Here is a 20,518-nt window from a genome sequence, read left to right on the forward strand (position 1 = left end):
AAGATTGTGTATGGCATCAGCTTCATGACAAAGGAGGCTCTCTGAATGAAGCCATAATGAGCAGCTAAGAGGTAGTGATGAGTTATTTCTTCCAGTTCTCACAATCTAAGGCTTTTGCTTCAGGCCCTTCAACTGGATTGTGAAATCAGAGTAATCTGTTTATTGTTTACTGTGTAGTCACTGTAATTTTCTGACAGTTATGCGTGGATCAAACAATGTATATGTACTGCTCCATAAATGCTGCTTCACCTACCCCACAAAGCTTCTCATATACAACTTAGTGACTTTCCTCAAAATACTCGTATTTAGGTTTAGTTTCTGTGCAAAACCAGGAGCTGGATTCAGAGCAACTCAGTGGTAATCTTTGAGGGTGGAGTGAAACCCCAAACACTAAGGAGCTGGCAATACAACATGCAGTGGATTTCCATAAAGTATAGAAATAAGCCTATTGTGATTAAAATATCCATCAGGCTGTGTGGCAGGACAGCTGCTTGGCTGTTAACTAAATGAGCTGTAAGTGATTACACAGATGCTGTTCTTGCTTACCAAGTCTCTTTCAGACTGATTAATGGTTCTCATTGATTCAGGCTTTGCCTGAGATTATCACACTGTGGTGTGTTGAGGCAGTTTGCTGGACTCTTTCTTTTCTTGGTGAGTACCAATTATTAAATAGTTTTAGCTCGAGGGAATAACTTTAAAACCTGTTTTCTAAAAACAGGTTATCTCTAGTGAAAGTGTTCAGATTACCATTGTAAACATTAACAATTGGGACTCTCTGTTACTCAGGTGTGACAGCTAGTGAGAGATGTTGCAGAGGAACAGATAGTGGCCTTTTCTATACTCAAAGCAGGTTGATTTTTGGCAGTTCTGAGAGCACAGTGTCCTCCTCAGCAGATCTCTCTCAAAAGACACTTATCAAGGTAATTTGTCCAAGAACAGCCTGTGTGCCCATTTGGCTGACAGAAAAAAGAGACAAGCTTAAAATTTTTGTCTGTGTTCCGTTTTGCCTCCATCATGTGCTGTGTGCAGTTCAGCTGGCGGAGGTTGCTGAGGGGAGAAAGTTAGAAAAACAGCTGTAAGAAAATGTTTTCTTCTGCTACTCTGAGGTGTTTAACTGCTAAGATGAAATATCTCACTTTCAACTTCAGATAGAATGCTCTACCTGCTAAATTTTCCCAGAGCAGCTTAGTGCAGCCAAGAAGTTTGTACTGCATCTAAGAGATGAGTTTTCTTTGTTGCAGCTCCAAGGTAATTGCTTTATCTCGGTGACAGCAGTGTAATCATGGTGGGATGGTACTCCTGCACAAACCTATGACTGCAGCTTGTCTAGAAAAACTCACAGCAACTTTAGTTAGTGTGTGGGCTCCTAACAGTGTGTACAGCAAAGGTCCCCAAGGTTTGTGTAGTTCATTTTGATGCATTCTAACCACAGAATATTTTCTGCACCTGAGCAAACTTCATTAAACCTCCTTCGGCTCTCTATGCACAGTATTAGCACTGCAGTGGGGATTTAATAATGGGTTGGGTGTAACTGCAGTGAAATGGCCTGTCATAGCCCAGCAAACCACAGACATGTGTGTTTGGCTTAACAAGAAAAGGAGAGTTAGTATGTTAGGGTCATTTCCAGTAATAGCTGTTTCTTGACTTTGTGGTGTTTGGCTGACCATCTCAGCGAACACAGGCTGGACTCTTTTGCTGCATTTTTTAAATTGCTTTACATATTACACATTATAAAAGGGAGGTAATAACTTACTAAATACAGTTCATTAGCAGATCCTTGAGCATTTTCTTTGTGGCTTACTCTGAAGAAGTCTAATCCTGCAGAGACACTAGGAAAATTCGTCTCAGTGGAAAAAAAAAAAAAAAGCCCAAAATGACTCTGTTGTGAGGGTTACACGTTGCAGGGACTTGTATTAATTATTATGTTACCACCGCTGGCTGATAATTTTCTTCTGGATTCTCTCTACCACATGATTTTTATCATAACTGAGCATTTTTAAAGTTTTCTCAGTCACAAATGCCTGTCCACAGTAATTCTGCTAACAAAGCACCAGAAAGAGTGAAAACCAAAAGGAGTAAAGAGGCATACATTTGTTTAGTCCCAGGAATGGATTGCTCCAGAGCCAAATGGATTTTATTTGCTTGCATAAGAATCTTTTAAAAACCCCTCTGTCCAAGTACCTGATGCCTAAAGTGGTGTGAGCACGAGTGTTGAGTTGCCTACAGGATGGGTAACCATGACCCCAGTGGTTTAGAACTTGTCAGGTTGCACAAATCTTGCTCAAATAGCAGGCACCATATTGAATCTGGACTTAGAAGAAAATTTTGCCTTGAGATTTCATTAGGGCTTCAGAGATGCAGAACCACTTGCATTTTTGCGATCTTTTTTACCTTTCACTGAATATCTGGGGGAGCAGCTGTGGTCTACCTCAGGGGTGGGTTCTCATGCTCAAAGGCAGCATGTGGATCTGGGCCAAGCCGGTATAACTGGACCAGTATACTGCTTCCCTCCAAGCAGTACTCTTTAAAAAATAGAGGGCTTGATTAAAAATGAACAGAACAGCCCTATCATACAGAAATGGCAAAAGAATTCATAACACGGTTTCTGCAGAGGCAGTCACGGTAATCTGCCAAATGACTGACTGTGGAGTTTGTCTTCTTAGACTCTGGATTGGCATGCTGTCTATCTTAAATATTTCTTGGAGTTGGATGTGAAACCTTCCTATGCTTTCAAGTTCTTCTATTTGTTGTACAGATACTGAATTTGAAATGTCCTGGAGCTGAATGGAGGAAGAAAACAAATAGATAAGGTTAATTAAACTTCACTGCTGTTAGTGGGAATGAATAGCAAAAAAGCAGCTTTTGTTTGGGAGGCAGGTACTTTTCTGTGTGGCCCTTCCATGGACTGGAATTTGGGACAGGCTGTAATTTGACCCTGGGGTGAAGAGAATGGTAGCCTGAAAGGATAACAAGTTGGCAGGAGTCAGTGTATTTGGCGCTGTCTGCTGCTTTTGTTTTTGTTTTGAAGTTTTCATGGCAGCAGAGTAGCTTTGCTCTGCATTCATCTGTTTTGGGATGAGAGTTGCGGACAGAGAATGCTTGTTCTCTAGCTTTTCCAAGCAATGGTGCATCTTCCATCTAATTGCTGTTTTAAAATTGCTTAGAAAGATGTTTCTCCATGACTAGTACAGGTGTGTCTGCCCAAGGATATTCTGGGGCAGTATTCTTTTATCACAGTCACAGAAAAATGTGCTGATGACTTTTGATGTTCACTGCACTGGTATCCCCAGTGGCTTTTGCTGGCATGAGTGTATGGGCACAGACCCTAAAGAAGGCCGCCAGAGGGGAAAAAAAACCCCACATTTGAGAACAGATTGCTGTTTTACAATGCAGTCTTAAGCCACCTTATTCTTTGCAGTGTTTTCCAAATGCAGGCAGTGTAGCAGCTCAGGGAGGCTGAGCCTGCCTAATCAATGCCTGTGTCAAGTTTCAGGAGAATTGTCACACACCTCTTATTGTAGCATTCCAGAGATCTAAATCAAAGACATAGTTGGTGGCATCTGCCCGTCTCCCCACCCTGAATGATTTATGCACAAGTTGTATAAACCAAATAAGAGTGGAAGCCTGGGTGTGGACACCAGTGTTGCTCTTGAGTTTCTCACTAGTGTACAAGTAGAGCCACACAAGCAGGTGGGTCAGCTCCTGCTTGAAGGTGTTTTGCTGTCGGCTCACTGATACTGGCCTCATCATCTGCCAGGAATATGTAGGAGATTATTACCTATCCAGGATGCTGTTAGCTATGCATATAACCTGATCTGCGTTAGTTTGTTACCTAATAAGCTGTTGCTCATTCTACCACTTTTGAGTTGCTTTATGACTGCTATTTTCTGATTTTTAGACAGGTTTTTGAAACCTGCCACTGATAATTATTTGTGAATTGATTCCAGTTTAATGGTGCAGTTAGCACTCACCCTGGAGACTTGTGTGCTTTTTACCAAATGATCCGAATCTTGAAGTAAGGTAGATGTTTAACCACACAAATGTGTATGAAGCCAAGCAGGCAAGAAAAAAAAAATCTTTTCTGGTTGTTATGATGCTATCTATTAAAAATCTTTAACTAGAGGAAGAAAACTGTTTAAAACAAAGCTATTTAAATGCTGCTACTCTTTTTGCAGATACAACAGTTTAATGAAACACAAGGCAGAATTGGAAGAGTTGGAAATAGTTTTAAAAACTGAGAGAGAGGTTCTTCAACAAGAGAAGAGATCAAATGCAATAACTGCTGGGGAAAATCAGAAGTTGAGGGAGGAGCTTGACAGGTAGGGTTCTCTTGCTAAATTTTTGTATGCTGATTGCAGTGCTGGCAGACAGCAAGGCTTAGCTGATCTGTCACCAGATACAGAACTTAATCTTCAAATGTTATGCCTTCATGATTTGTAGACATTTTTAGATTTACCAAACGGTATAAAAGAATGCCACAGTGTCATCTTACAATGTTACAGTGTTTCACAGTTCAGGACACATTAGTGCTCGTATTCCATGCATCGAGAAAAAAGTTCTGTGAATTGTCTTTAGTTGTGCCAAATAGAGCTGCGTTTATATCCAAATGCTCTTAAATATATTGTGCCTCAGATATCTGTGGTCTGTTTCTTACATACTGAGGAAAGATCAGTTTTGTATTGAATCTATTTTCCTTTCAATTCTTTGGTAGATTTGAAATATATTACTAGTGCTACTTTCTTAATTAAGTTTTATTATATGCTTAGAATACAATGCCTTTAGGAGTCAGTCTTTGGAACTGAATGTTTGATACAGTGACAGCAGCATACTGGTGTTATGGTCTTTGGATGTGTGGTACTTTCTGTGAAGTGCCCTTCATAAGCCTGTTGATGTCTTCGTGTTTAGGGTGAATTTCTTTCACAGCCAACTAAAGGCAGAATATGAAGGGCTACATGCACACACTAAAGAGCTGAAAACTTCCTTGAACAACTCTCAGTTGGAGCTGAATCGTTGGCAGGCTCGCTATGATGAGCTGAAAGAGCAGCACCAGTCCATGGATATCTCTCTGACCAAGCTGGATAACCACTGTGAGGTGAGTAGCTGTGGGTAGGTATACTGCTGGGTCCCTGCTAGAAACCATTGTGTGAAGTTTCTGGCACGTGGTAGGCAGTCAAGTTATGGGGTCATAATAAGACCCTCATATTCTTTTAAGTTTATCATTGTAACTTATGTTGCTCTGCTATTCTGTTAGCTTGATTATGGTGCACTTCCAGGGAATCCAGATGTGAAAGAAAGATTAATGTGTCTTTTTTAATAGTTGCTGTCCCGTCTAAAAGGAAATCTGGAAGAAGAAAACCATCATCTCCTGAGTCAGATTCAGATGCTGAGCCAGCAGAATCAGATGTTACTGGAGCAAAACATGGAGAACAAGGAGCAGTATCACGAAGAACAGAAACAATACATGTAAGAAACTAGAGGTTTGATTCATGAAACCTGAAAAGGTCATCTAGACAAACATAGAATAAAAATAATTTTCAGGAGTAGGACAAGTAGGGGAATGATAGGTGTGCTTGATACTATGGAGATACTATGTAATGGGGAGAAGCGATAAAATGTCTTCGCATTGCCTCACCACAGAGGGGTTTTCAGGAGGTCTGTGGACAAGTTCAGCTCTTTTCAAATACTATAGACAAACTAATATTGAAAACTTGAGTTATGAAAGATGGAACTTCTCAAAGGTTTTTGAAGAGCTTGTGTCTTGGTTTAAGCCTGGCCGGTAATTCTGTACCACACAGCCATTCGCTCACTCTCCCCACTTCTTCCCCCCACTCCCGGAGGGATGGGGAGGAGAATCAAAAGAATATAACTCCCACAGGTTGAGATAAGAACAGTCCAGTAACTAAGGTATAACACAAATCACTACTGCTACCACCAATAAGAATGATGATAAGGGAAATAACAGGGGAAGAGAATACAACCACTCACCACCCACCGACTGATACCTAGCCCAGCCCGAGCAGCGATCTAGCCCTTCTGGGTAACTGCCCCCAGCTTATACAGTGGGCGTGACATGCTGTGGTATGGAATACCTCTTTGGTCAGTTTGGGTCAGGTGTCCTGTCTCTGCTTCCTCCCGGTTTCCCCTCCTCCCTGGCAGAGCATGAGACTCAGAAAGTCCTTGGTCAGACTAAACATTACTGAGCAACAACTAAAAACCTCGGTGTTATCAGTGCTGTTCCCAGGCTGAAAGTCAAAACCACAGCACTGCACCAGCTACTAAGAAGGAGAAAAATGACTGCTACTGCTGAACACAGGACAGCTTGGAAAACAGCTGAATTACAACAAAAATATAGTTTTATGAGAGTCATTTTAAATTTATATTCCTGAAGAATAGCAAATATTTTTACTCCTCTAGTTTTTGTTATTTGCATTTTAATAAATACCTCTTTTCGTGTTTATAAAGGGTGCAAGATGCTGCAACCCCAAGCACAGGGTGAAATGCTTAAGGTGGGATACCCTGTTTAAATATACTGTACATTTGCAAATAATTCTGTTCTCACTGCAGTGAATTTCTCTTATAAAGGACAGAAGAAAAGTGTTCTTAATCCCAAGAATTTTAGTCTAGCACTTCAGGGTGATGTGGGAGCTAGTGACTTTTATTTTAGTAATGGATTATATGGTTGAAATGTTAGAAATTGTTTGCTGAAATTGGCTGAATACAGTTCAAATGTACTGAGAGACTCTTAAGCGTATTTATCCAGGTGTCACAGTTCTGTGTTTGAGGTACATTAGACCTACTACTTGAATGAAAAGAGATTTGCTAACATCCACTGCACAGGCTAATAAAATGAGTGAAAAGAAATAGTAAGATTCTATGGCACTCCTGAGAGTGCTTTGACACTGCTCATAGGAGACCAAAGTAGTCTTAAAAAGATCTAACATTATGTATTTCTCTACTTATAACGGAGTAGCAACACAGGAATGAAATACTTAGTTATGTATACAATGAAGTTCAATTGTCAGTGGTCTGATGGCTTTTGGTCTTCAAGCTTTTCCATGATGATTAATTTCATACAGTTCAGAATATGTTTTTCCCTCTCACAGTGACAAACTGAATGCCTTAAGGAGACACAAGGAAAAACTTGAAGAAAAGATAATGGATCAGTACAAGTTTTATGATCCTACTCCCAAAAAGTAAGTCCCTTATGGGTTTTGCTCTGCTGTCCTTGAGGGTAAGAAAGTACCTTCCATACTGGAGATAACAGAAATCTCATCTGAAATAAGGACAGTGTCATCTCCACTTCTGTCTCACTCTAAGAGCCATTCCTGGAAGCATCAAGTTGTGTTAATATAGAGCGTAGTACCTCATGTGGGGCCCTCTGTTTTAGTACTGGAATCTGAAACACTATTAATTGGAAAAGAGCCCTTTGCCCTGATGAACATGATCAGCAGAGGGAGAGGGGCCCCCATTGTAGTGGCAAAGCAGCAGCAGGAACTTCCGGAACTGCTCTTCCAAAGGAGCTAAAGCAGTCCATTGGGAGAAAGGACTTAAAACAAATTACATTAAGAACAACAAAAAGGAACCAAGCTAATTCCACCACAGAGAGTTCTGATTGGTAGCCTTAGCAAAGAGAGTTATTCATCTTTAAAGCAGTTTTAATTTCTTTCCTTCTCTGACTGTTCCTGCAGTAGAGCTTTTGACACCATTAATGTCTTATGTGTGTCCATATATGTAGTTTATATTTCTAGCAGAGGGAACAGTTGTCTCTCTCACATTTCTCATGCTGAAGAAATATTTCTGTAAAATAGTTTAGACTTCGGGAGAGAGATGGATCTTGAGCTCTGTGAAATTCTTTCTGCATCTTTTGAACCAATTCATGTCAGTAAGCAAATAAGAATGTATGAAGGCTTGATGGCGTTAGCACAGCTGTAAACAAATCTTCAGGGGGTATTGTTTTTAGTGTTTCATGAATCCCATTCACAAAACTGACTTTTATCAGGAAAAACCACTGGATTGGAGCCAGAGCCTTAGTCAAACTAATCAAGCCAAAGAAGGAGACTATGAGGGAGCGATTGAAAGCAGCAGCAGAAAGCCCTCAATCACATTCTGAATCTGCAGAGACTGTAAGCTCTCCATGTGCCTCCCAAAAACTGAAACATCAACAAGAGACTCAGGATAATAACTCTCAAGGGTCAAACTCCTTGGAAGAGAGAGAGAACCCTGGAAATTCTTCAAACAAAGGTAGGGAATGCTCAACCTAAATATAAGACCTGAACAGTAATTTTTGAAAACATTTAAGAAAGATTATAAAAAATACTTAATGTACAGGATATGTTAATACTCCATCACATTTTGTTTGATAGCCTTTTTTTTTTTTTTTAGTAAACTTAAAGTTTTAGTAAGCAAAAAAACCCTAAACTAAGAAGATGAACTTTTAGTGTGGTTTGGTTTGGTTCTTTTACCTTCTACTTCCCCCTTCAGCCTTTGTATGTGATTTCTTGGTTTGCCTGAATGTATTGCATGTTACTGAATGAGTTGGTAGAGATACTTTGCTTACTGGGATTTTGCAACAAAGCAGTTTAAAGTTGGATCGTGTAATACTAGGAACTATCCTTAAATGGGCAGTAACTGGTCTTGCAGACACTGCCAGAAGATGGCGCACATGCAAAATAAATAACATCGAAAATGCTAATTTACTGTAATCCAGTTATTTTGGAGGATGATAAAATGTTTTGACTTTGAATCAGACTAAGGATTGCTTAATTTAAAATGATAAAATGTTTTTTTAAACACTTAAAGGCAAATGTGAGGAAGATGAAATGATTTCTTTTTCTGTTTAGTTAGTTCATACAGTAAATCGCTTCCTAATTATGGGAAATTTAAAAGAAAGCTCCTCAAAGTCTTTCTTAAATGTAATGTATATCCCAAGGTTTGCTTACTGTATTGAGATCACTTCTGTCAGCTTCTATATCTAGATTATTGTCCTGCAGGGATACATTTCAAGAAGCAGTTATGAAATTAATCCTTAAATAATAACTTTTATCTTCCCACTGCGACTGTGGAAAACACAAGGGAAGTGGCTGAGGAGGGTAAAGCTGTTGTCATAAACTCCCGTGTCTGTCTGAAGTTTTTGTTTTGATTGGGTTTTACATTTCCTCTTATCCATTCTAACTCTTCAAGGTCATTGATTCACTTAAAAATACATGTCTCAGATAATTTGTATGATTTCAGGAGATACTAAATGGTTAACATGCATCCAAAGTTCAACCTGGGAATTTGGATTTGGGTTTCCACAGAACAAAGGCCCTCATGGAGTGCCAGAGATGAGAGAGTCTCTGCGGCTTTGTTCTTTCTGATGTTCTGTTGAATGTGCTTATGTTGAGATTCTGAGTATCATTATTAAAACCTAGAAGACATGTAGGAAATTTTGAGCATATTATCACCAAGTAACACACACACCTATCTGATTTTACTTTATTTAATAACAACATTTTAGGTAACAGTAATTTCTGAATGGACTTCATTATATTTTATGTATATATGTTAATCTATGAGTTAATCTGAGCCAGATTACCTGTGATTATATGTTAATAAACCCTCCAAATATATGTTAGTCTTTGCTTAGCCTTTGTTGTTTCTACTAGTTGTGTAGTCTTTAATCTGTTTTAAGAAACTTAAGTTTTACTTACAAGGCTTTTTTTAATTTTTTTCTTCTTTTCGGGATACCTGGGTGATAACAATTTAGCTACGCAGCGCAAAAAGATTGCCTTTTTGAGAAGCAAAATCAAGGATAAAGAAAAGTCTCCTAAGTCTCCATCAAATCATCAGTCTCTCTCTAATCGGCTCCGATTCTGGTCGTCTTCCAACATCCCATCCTCTCCTAATGAACCTCTTTCTTTCCTGGAATTGGGAGATTTCTAACACATTCTCTTTAATATTTATCTTCATTTAATTATGACAAATATTTAAATAAAAAATTTAAAAAATCTCACGTATTGAAAGAACACATATCTTGATAGAAACACTCAGCATGTCTTTACAATACTTTAAATACAAGCACAGATTAGTAAACATGGACATAAGTTTTCCCATAGAAGATGAATTGCATACTGTGGATCGTTTCTTCAATGCAGCATATTTTTAGGGGACCTCATGACATACAGTTTGCGTATGTATATTGGCTGTGGTGTATGTTGTAAGTAAGTGGAGTTGCTATGTGCTTTGATATTTTCTTGCAATCACATACTTGCATCATGTCCAGTTAAAGTGTTGAACTGATTCGCTGTTGCTATGCTTCTACAGTGTTGTAGTCCTACTAAAATACACCTCTAATATATAAGCAGTCTCAAATCCTGGAGGTTCTTCCAGTATTCTATGCCACTAAATGTTAAAAATGGCAGTTTAACATCATTGCTTTTAAGTAGTCTGGCTTTGAATATAGAGTGGAAGCTACTGGGAAAATTATTCTCTGCAAAGTGTCTTGACGTTTGCATTCAAACCTGCTATTTAGCAAGCTTTTACACTTCCAGCTATGAAAATTCATCCCAAATTGAGCTAAAGTTTCAGTTTCTGCTGCTTCAGTTTTGACAAATTTTTTATTTTTTATTTTTTTTAAAGAAGAAAGTATATTTGTCCTCTTGAGATTGGGAACAACTTTCATCATGGATTCATTGCCCAGAATTCTTACTGCCTGATAGTCACAACCTAATGGCTTCTGAAATCAACGCGTGGTTCCAGTCCTCATTCTGTCTTAGACAGACACATGCAGCAAAGGCAATATGCTATGGGGAGCTCAGCAAAGAGGCCACAAGATCTCATCCCCCTTCTCACTCTGAGAATTGGCTCTCTCTAGTGCAACAGGGACACTGGCACAGAAACCTGTTGCCTATTTTGGGATTTGTAGAATATTTGTTTCCAGGGCAGTTAATAATTCTGGCATGTACAGAAGGGGTTAAGTGCATCTACAACATCAATTAGAAATACGGATTTGCATGCCAAGCTTGAGCCAGTAATTGCTACAGGCATGCCATAAACTTAAATTCTGAGAGAAAGTGCTAGCCTTGTGCTGCGGAGCCTCTGCACGCACTGTGGCAGAAGATGACGTTTCTGAAGTCAGCTTCCAGGAGTCAGTACTTTGGTCCATTTCTCTAATGCAGCTTTGTAGCTGCTCTGTGCTTTGAACTGTCTGTCCATTGTTTCTATTAAGTTGCTTCTTTTGACCTCTGCACTCTGCTGCATAATTCTTTATATTTTGTTCTATTTTGTGTGCCTTCAAACATTACATTCGCATTCCAATAAATTAATTAACCTACCTTATCACTAGGAAAAATGTCTTCAGTTTTTTGAGTCTAATATTCTAGCAGGCAGTTTTCATTGTTCTCATGCTAAGATTCCAGAAATTTCACTTAAAAATCATGCACCAGAACATCACAAGAGCAGCAAAATTTTAACTTTATGAAGACTGAGCTCTTGCTCCACAGCAGTGATCTGATTTGAAAGCAATTAGCTTACTGCGCAGATCGTGTTAGATAATTTCCAAATCAGCATTATTTCTCTTTGAATAAGAGCGTGACTACTGTCACTCTTTCCTTATTCTATTTTGTTACTGAAGTAAGTGCTCATAAAATGTACCTGCAAGGAATAATGTTAGGGGAATTTCACACTTCACTTTTCTGCATTCATGTCTTTGCTCCTTTTCTTCCTCCTTTCACGGTAATTATTGCATGTATAATATCAGCCCTCCCACCAGCACTAAGCAGCCCTTGTCACTCCCACACTTTACAGAGAGCACACGTGATTGAAAAACTGGTGGCAGAAATTTCCTATCCAATACTGAACTGTATATGGAAAAGCTTGCAAAACTGGTGCCTCTGTTATGCAGTTTCTTTGTGCCTGCTTGTCATGTTTGTATAAGCAAGTAAATACAGATCTCCTGATGCTATTTTTCGTTGACTTGTATTTATTCACCTCTCTCCCCCTCAGTGATAATGGACCTAAAGCAAAAGAGGAATTCCCGTCATGGAGGCAGCAATGAGAATGTTGAAATTGCAGCAGACTCTGCAACAAAACATTCCTGTGTGGAGCTGGGTCCTAGGACTTGCACAACCTCAGCTATTCATCTGCAGACTTCCACTCCCACCTCCAGGCTGCAGGGCAGACCAAAAGGTGTGCAATGGCAGTGCATTTGACGTACCAGCTGTTACTACAACTCAGGCTACTTTGTAGCTCCTGCTTGGGTGAAACTTTGCTTCTAGTGCCATTGAAGTATAAAACCAGAGCATTAGTATCTTCATTCCTATTTTATTTAATTAATCAGATACAGGGTTTCATCACTCTTGTCATGTCATCAACTTGACAGACCACCTTTGCATGTCAGTTCTCCTGTGGTTCCCTGCCCAGTGGTTCACAACAGTGGTTGTAAGATTGAGGCTTTTCCAGTGTTGGCTCTGTAAAACCCTCTTGATCACCTCAGTCTTCTACAGTGCTAGCATGCATTGGAGACTGGCCTGAAAGATTAACCTTCCTGTGTTAATATTGCCTTTTAAGTTTTGTGTTCTTTTCAGGCTGTAATTCAGAAGATGATCTATGTGAGCAGTCCCTTGAGGTAGAGTTCGCAAGCACCAGACAGCACGGTAAGCTTGTAGCATGCATGAACACTCTGAACTCCTACATGGGCTTTTTCCTAAAATAATTTTTCAGAAATAATGCTGACATTGAGATGAGTTGCCTTGCCTCAGAAACAGACTTTCTAATGCATGGCTTACAGATTTCTTGATGGTTTTTCTGGACAATGTTTAATTCCTTCCTTAAGGAAGTGACTCAGCAATAAAAAAAATTAGAGGTGGGGGGTTGTGGATGCACAGTGGGAACGCTGGTGCAGAAGCAGCAATGCCTGCTTAGAGATTTAAGGAACACTTAATTTGAAGGCTGGTTACCAGCTCCTTCCAAAGAAATAAACTGAGAAAGAGACAGCAGCTTATTGTCAAACTTCTTCAGTGTTTACGTTACTTTGTTAATAGTTGCTGTAAAAGAAAAGCCCGGAATATATTTCTGTGTGCAAAAAGTGAGAAAAACAAAATGGATCCTGAACAACTTGAATTGAAAAATGAAAATGCTTTCTACTCTGTCCAGACTTTGGCATCCTGTGTATATTACGTTGTTAATGTTTTCAGAGTGACTTAGTTGCACAGGTTCTATTTTCAGAAGGCATACTGTAGCCAAGTCTTTTAAAGAATCAGAGGAACTTAGGATCTGTTTGTTCAGTGCTTGTTTTGTGTTTTTCAGTGTCCAGGCCAAACAGTTTAGAGAGCAGCAGAAACGCTTCCAGCAGTAGTTCACCTCTCAATTTGAAAGGTAAAGCTTTTATAACTGAGTTCTGACAAACAGGAAGTGAAATTCCATCAAACTGTGTACAAAATGCTGTTTTCCTTCCAATTAAATCTGAAGACTGCTGTTTTGAAATCGTAATGATTATGCAGTCTGAATGTGGCTGTCTTGGGAATCAAAACTGCTGGCAAGAAGTATTTTTCTGAGATTGATTCTGGCAAGTGGTAGCTTTTAAGGCAGGCAGTCTAGTTTTGCTTCAGTTTGACTGGCATCATATTGTGGGAAGTACCATGCTACTGTTAGACTCCTTTTACAACAACAGTCTCTGCTGTTCTTACTCTGCACACAGCTTGTGTATGGAATCTCTGTGCTCTGGAGATCTGTTGCTGAAATTGGGTGTGCTTGAAGGATGCCAGAATACCTGATGCTGTGGAAAAATCCACTTCCTGCTTTCCCACTTAGAGGTTTTGATTGTCAGGTCACACACACAGCCAAAACTAGGGAGATTAGTGGCACAGAGGTTGTAAAGAGGACCCCTTACTATCTGTGTTATTACTGTTCTTTGGACAAGTAGTTGGGCTTTTTTTAACACAGGGTCTTAAAGTATGTGTTGTAAGTCGTTTACTAGCCCTGATGTTTCAAAGTTCTGACTGCCTTGAGTTCTGTGGGAGAAGCAAGGTAAAAAATGTCACCTGGTCTGTGAAAATGCCATTTAGTGTGGAAATGGCCCTGGACGATAAAGTTCCTACCTCAGTGACAAATCTGAAATGAAGAACAGTGCCTTTAACAATATTTATGCTTCTCCACAGGTTCCTTAGATCATATCCATGGTAGAACCGACAGCCTCAGTAGTGAAGATACGGTGCCAAGCAGAGAGGCACCAGCCTTGCTCCGTGACAGCTATCCCTTTCACTTTGCTTCTGCTGTCTTAAGCCCTAGCAGCAGGCATGAATCCTCCTTCCACAAGAATGGTTTGATCTCATATGATACACCTCAGAAGAGTACTCCATCCCAGTCTTATTCAGGCAGACAACGGTCTGCCTCACCTGGCAGTGAGATGGTAACTTTGGAAGAGTTCTTGGAAGAGAGCAACAGACTGTCCTCACCAAGTGTAAGTAAACAGAGCTAGGTGGCCCATCTCAGATGTCAAGAAACTGTTCAAAGCTGATTCAGGGGGATGTGGGGATAGGGAAGCAAGGAAAGACAAGAAGATTCTTGTTCATGTGTGTGAAACTTGCAGAGAACTGTGAAATGTTGTAAAGTGAATGAACAGCTAAGGCAAGATTAACTACCATGCAGCTGATTTATTATGCTGTATCTATCAGCTATGGCAATTTAGGCACATAATTCACTTCAAGTGCTATATATTGGACTGCTGGGGCTTTTTAATATCAAAGACTTGGGGTCAAGGTTTCATATTTTATTGTCAGTTCTCAGATCCAGGTATTTTTATTTGTGAACTGATAAGTTTTCTGTATAATTTTCAGCTGCTAAATCTGTAATTAGATATGAAACCTAATGGTATGTTGCAATTGAAGTGCTACACGCACAGTTGTTAAAGCCATCTCCTAATCTGAAACTACCATCAGTGCATTTGAGAGAGAATTTTTTTCACGTCACAGGAAGTTCTCGATGCTTTCACCATGCTGCGTGTTTGTATGCTGACTGGCACTGTGCTGTTGGTTCAGTGACTGCAAGAAAACGTCACAAACTGAAGTGCTTTGTCAGATATTAAATGCATGTTTTCTGGATGGCATTTGTCTTCTGACGTGCTGTACAGTAGCGAGGCAGTACAGTATCAAGCGTGTTAGTATCTTAAGAACAATTCATTGGTTGTGAAAGTGGCCACATACTTCTGTTTCATGAATGCCTTGGCAACAGTATGGAAATAACATATCTGTACCATTTTATGGCATTGGTAAATTCTGGTCCTTCAATTTTCAGAGTAATATTTAAATATATCTCCTATTCCCTCATTATCCTAAGTACAAATCTTAGCTTGAAAGATGTTTAAAGTTAGGGGGTTTTATTTATTTATTTATTTATTTATTCTTGTTTGTAGCTACATGACCATGTCTCTATTTTCATTCTTTCTGTCACTCTTGTTCCTTTTCAGCGTCGGCGCAGTTTAAATGAGAGCGAAATTATCTCATTGCACCAATTTCTGTTAGAAGCCGATGCACTGTATCCCTCTTGCTACTCCCTGTGTCCTTCCCTCCATCAGGAACCTTCACAGTCACTCGAATCGATCCTCAGTCATTCATGTCCCAACAGCATGAGGCACAGAGCAGTCAGGGGAAATAGGAGATCTACTTCACTGTATATCCCCAGGGTATCCATTGTTCTTGCTATGAAAGCAACAGCTCCCAGCTTATAACAGCTTTTGCTAGCACATTAATACCTATAAAAGCATCCTGTAACTCTTACCTGTTATTTTAAAGGCTGCCAGATCACTTGCATTAATTACTCATAAAGTATTTCCAATGCTTGTTCAAAAATAGTGTGGTTTTGGAGAACTAGTTATTCTGTAGTGTTAATGTGCATATGTTTTAATGTTTAAAGTGCAGTTAAAATTAACCCTAACACTTTAACATTTAGGTGAGCATAGGAATCTTCCCACTGCACTATTGTCATTAATGGTGTTCACTTCTGGCAAATGAGTTTTGTGACTGGAAGAAACATTTGGAATGCTAGTGAAATGACTGTATTAAACTTTAACATACTTCCTAGAGAAGAGTAAAGAAATAAATTCTATGAGCTTGTTTCAGCACGTTTTTGTGAAGACATCACGTCCCTTAACTATTCTGAGCATGCCTCATACTAATAGTCCAACGGCAGCTGATAAACATCACAGTTTTTGGATTGCATGGACCATCCCCATGAAAAATTCATTGTATGTTTTCTTTTACTGCCAGGTTAATTGTCTGATTTGAAATTTGCAAGTTAATTGTGGGCAAGCAATCGTATCTCCATTTGTGTAATGATTTTTTTGTATATTTCATTATATTGTACATGCTTAACTTTTGACATGCATAGTATATTGACTAGGAGAGGTGAGGGGAATCAGTGGAGAAGCAATGAAACTTTCTTGTAATGCTGGCTCATCTCCTGTTATAATCCTGAAGTTAAGGTGGAGTGTTCATCAGATGAACTGTATTATGGAAGGTGACAGGCCATCATTGATGCTGATATCAATGGCTGATGTTATTAATATGATATTGATGTTACAGTGACAGTCTCTGGTGTGAAAGGAAGCAAAAGAGCTGCTGCCCAGATTGCAAGTGAAATGAAACTTAAATTTTATGACAATTAATCTGGCAAACAAGGCTGTCATGTTCTAAGTATGACGAGCATGACTGCTTGATTTGGATTTATACCCATTGTAAACATTCATATCTTCTATTCCCCACTTAAAATATGAAATCTAGAGCTGTGTTTGGGTTGAATGAAGTGGGAAGGAAGATTATCATAACATAGCTGTCTGCATGATTCTTTAAAAAAGTGTTTTCATTAATATGGCATGTGCATGTTTTCTTACACCAGGACACCTCCAGTAACAGAGATGACTTGCTCAGCGATTATTTTAAGAAAACAAATGAGCCTTCAGCTACTGGGAACCTGCTGATTCAGCCGTCCAGAAAGGAGGGTGCTAAGATGCCCAGTAGTCTTGTTGCTGCAACTGTAAAGACCATCGCCAATGAAGAAGGGAGAATAGCTAAGCCTGGAAATTACACAAAGCCAAACCTTAGACAAGGTGAACTTGAGCCTCTGGCAAATTCCCAGGGGTCCCTTAAGTTTCCTCACACACCACAGCACCAGGCTGCCAGTGGGATGCGGCAGATGGCACAGCCTCAGCAGCCTGGAACTGTGAGCAGGAGGAGCACATCACTGAGCAGGGCATTTAGCTTAGCCTCTGCAGACCTCCTCAGAGCCAGTGGCCCAGAGACCTACAGGCAAGAGAGTCCTCAGAAGTCAGCAGCAGACCAGCATGGGGGCAAGGATGTTGTTAGTCAGACAGCTAGGGCTTCAGTGCCAGCAAGCTCCCAGGTAACCTTAAGAGAGAGACCACAGTCTGCCAAGGTGGGAGGTTCCTTGCAAGGTGTTGATTCCCGCTGTTGGCAGCTTGATGCAAGGCGCCTTTCCCTGGCCCCACCAAAAGATGAGAGGCCAGTATCTTTCCATCAGCTCTCTGCCTCACCCACTGCATCCACGAGCAATCTGCATGTCCAGCAACAAGAGCGCGTGAACTCTGGGCAGCACTACTCGCCCACATCGCACACTCCCTCTAAAGTGAAACCCAAACCAGCCCCTTGTACTGGGGAGGTGGCTGCAGTGGCCCCTGCCAGAACTGTTTCTGGCAGCACTGAGGGGAGTATTTCACTAGGGCAAAGCCAAGGTGATGCCCTACTCAGCAAGTGCCAGGGTAAGCTGCCAGAAGGCAGTGCTGGGGCTATGGAGGAGCCCATGAGAGGAAACAGCTCCAACAGCACTCCTGGGTCTCCAGACCCCCAGAGGGATCAGCAGACGGTTTGGTATGAGTATGGGTGTGTGTAACCCACAGGTGCAGCTAGTAGTATGTATGTTTGGCATTGCTGCCATCTGGGTAGCATTTGTCTAGACACTGTGCCAGGTCTTAAAAGGCATCACCTGCATGCTGCTCTGAGTATTCTCCGTGCCCTATTTTCTAGTTAAACAATGTATAATTAAGAGAAACAGAACACAAAACCCCAGGCCTTCTTTTGACACTTGTGCCTAAAACAGAGCGGAAGTCTAATGCCACTGCAGGCTTAACACCTGATTTTCATAGGTGTTGAGCATTCTGCACTGCAGAAGCTTAGCGGGGTTCTCTGTAATTGCTGCAGTGTGCACCCCTTCTACCTTCATTAGAGAAGAGTTTCACAGGTTATGTGTGTGTGCTGAACCCAGGCCTGCCATTGATAACTTAACCATACTGAAAAGGTCAAATAAAAGCCAAACTTCTCCTACCCCTGAGACAGAACCCCAGCTATTTGGCTTAAGTAGCTTAAAAATAAAGCTGAAGAGCAAAACTGTATGGCTTTAGCCATCTGTTAAAATCTTTTCTTCTTGCCACAGCCACATTTTATAGAGGTAATGTGTAGACTTCAAGGGTCACATCTTGACCTTCCCAAATGGGACTCTGTAAACACAAGAGAGGCCAGTGTGATTACCTCACTGCCTTCACTACAGCTGCAGTGCAGTGGATCCTTGACTCTGCAAGCCAAGTGGTGCTGCCTTTCAAAACTTGATTTATCTTTTATACAAACACTGGAACTAATGCAACCTTTCAGGAGAGATGCCATTTCAGTTGTAAAAGTAGCATCTCATGTATAAAAGTGTCTTGTAAGTATGTATATAAGAAGTTCAAGTATTGTATAGGAATGCTATGTAAATTGTATTACTGCATCCTGTTGTGCATGACAGCCCACACCCTAAGCAGTATGCGGAATTTTGTCTCTTAGAAATCCTTGTTTATGTCTCTTAAGAGTTTTGCTCAGTATGGAAAGCAAAATAATTTTGTACACATGTGAAGGAAATATACTTTTAAAAATCTATTTATGTGCAAAAAAGTTCCTTGTATGTTTCTGTCCAGAGTGTCATCAGCTGCTTGTGTATATATGATCAGACACGTATCTTTAATTCTGTTTCATGTTTAAAGCTGTTTTTCTGGCAATAGACTAAATCCTTTAAAAAATAATAGTTATTTTGCTGGTTCTGATTTAATCTAGTAAAAGTTGAAACTGATCCATCTGAGGATGGTTTTGTTATCTAGTATGTAGTGATCCTGTTCTGGAAACTACAAAATTGTTTATAATAAAGATTAAGATAAAATAGATGGATGTTGCACTTTTTTTTTTGTTTTGTTTTGTTTTTTTGTTGTTGTTTTTTCCTTGGTGGGGGCTGGGGGCAACACACTTCATGGTGCTAAATGGAAATCTATCTGCAATAGCTTTGTGTAAGCCTCAGTATTGGTTTGAGTCTCTGAGCGGCAGAGTTGTGTTGGGTTTTGTGTTGTTGCCACAGAAGGGGTATCAGAAATCTTCCTGTTTGTTTGTAACCTTCCTGAAGGCTTTAGAAGGATCATTCATGCAAATTAAATGACTTCTAGATTGCTGTAGAATCAGACCAGTAAATTTTTATGCTTCTCTGACCACTTGAGACAGTGCTCAAGCACGTTGTCAGTTTTGTCCAAGCTTGCATCTTGTTACCATCAGTTTTGTGCTTAATTCTCAGGATGCACTACAAAAGTGAGAAATTACTCATCTTTGAGCATGAAGAGAATGGCAAAAGGAACTGTCTGCTTTCTCTGCTATTTTAATGTAAGCTACAGATTTGCAACAATTTTAAAATTATGTGCTCTACGACAATTTTAGGAATATACTGCGTGTTTTTAGTAAACTCAAATTCTTCTTCCAGAAATGTCCCCTCAACACTGATTCTTGGCCAGATCATTAAAAGTGGAAGACTGCAGTTTCTCCCTTGTTTCAGTTCCTCCTTGGAGGTGTGTGCTTGATTGCCCTGCATGCTGGACTGCGGAGGAATGGACCTATCTGTGCACTCCCGCATGTGCTGCACTGCCAGGTAAGAACTGGGGTGGGTGGGAGGACAAGGCGTGCCTGCAGATAAGCTGCTGCTACTCTTTGCCTTTCTGGGGTGCTCAGAGCAGTCATCGGTAGGATAAATGGGTGTTTCCATGTGTCAAGGCTAATTCGGGAGAGGTCAGTTGTGTTCAGGGACAGTGAGTAATAGGCAAACCCTGCTGCCTGCATGCTGGTGGAGCTGGGCAGGAGCTGCTGTGAGACACTGCCTTGGTGAGGCAGCAGGAGCTCCTTTGGGTGGTTCTGTGAGGGAGCAGTGGAGGGGGTGGCACTGCCAGGCTGTTTCAGGCTTCTTGGTGCTTCCCAAGAAGAAAAGGGGAACTGTGATGAAATAGCAGCTGTTTCAATTTGCACAACTTCAAAGCCTGCTGAGATCCACCCAGGCAGCCAGGCCCAGCCGTTGGCAGTGCTGGCAGTGAGCTGCGTGTGAGCTGCCATGAACCACGAACACATTGAGCACCAAGGAGAAAGGACCTGCCTGCAGGAGGCTTCAACACACTGGCTTGTCCCAGCTCTGTGTGACAAAGGGCTGTAGAATGCTAGTATTTCGTGACATGGGGGAAAGCATTGCTAGT

General features: G+C 40.5%; 1 protein-coding gene across 2 annotated transcripts in view; it reads left to right on the forward strand.

The window, feature by feature from the left end:
• CCDC88C (coiled-coil domain containing 88C) overlaps window positions 1–19,178 on the forward strand; it is a 97,407-nt gene extending 78,229 nt beyond the window's left edge. The window contains exons 21-31 of one of the 2 annotated variants that reach the window (XM_061359912.1): window positions 4,176–4,319; window positions 4,906–5,092; window positions 5,318–5,463; window positions 7,104–7,193; window positions 8,000–8,241; window positions 11,983–12,165; window positions 12,564–12,632; window positions 13,285–13,353; window positions 14,136–14,437; window positions 15,443–15,658; window positions 16,870–19,178. In XM_061359912.1, the coding sequence (XP_061215896.1) occupies window positions 4,176–4,319; window positions 4,906–5,092; window positions 5,318–5,463; window positions 7,104–7,193; window positions 8,000–8,241; window positions 11,983–12,165; window positions 12,564–12,632; window positions 13,285–13,353; window positions 14,136–14,437; window positions 15,443–15,658; window positions 16,870–17,880 (2,659 nt within the window). In that variant the 3' untranslated portion in view covers window positions 17,881–19,178. The remainder of the gene's footprint in view (window positions 1–4,175; window positions 4,320–4,905; window positions 5,093–5,317; window positions 5,464–7,103; window positions 7,194–7,999; window positions 8,242–11,982; window positions 12,166–12,563; window positions 12,633–13,284; window positions 13,354–14,135; window positions 14,438–15,442; window positions 15,659–16,869) is intronic. The other variant, XM_061359913.1, reaches the window with a different exon arrangement.
• Window positions 19,179–20,518: the final 1,340 nt, after the last annotated feature.

Source organism: Neopsephotus bourkii, unplaced genomic scaffold (assembly GCF_033783945.1).
Source record: "Neopsephotus bourkii isolate Nb327-2 ecotype Australia unplaced genomic scaffold, CSIRO-AGI_Nbou_v1 NB_998, whole genome shotgun sequence".
Lineage (NCBI taxonomy): Eukaryota > Metazoa > Chordata > Aves > Psittaciformes > Psittacidae > Neopsephotus > Neopsephotus bourkii.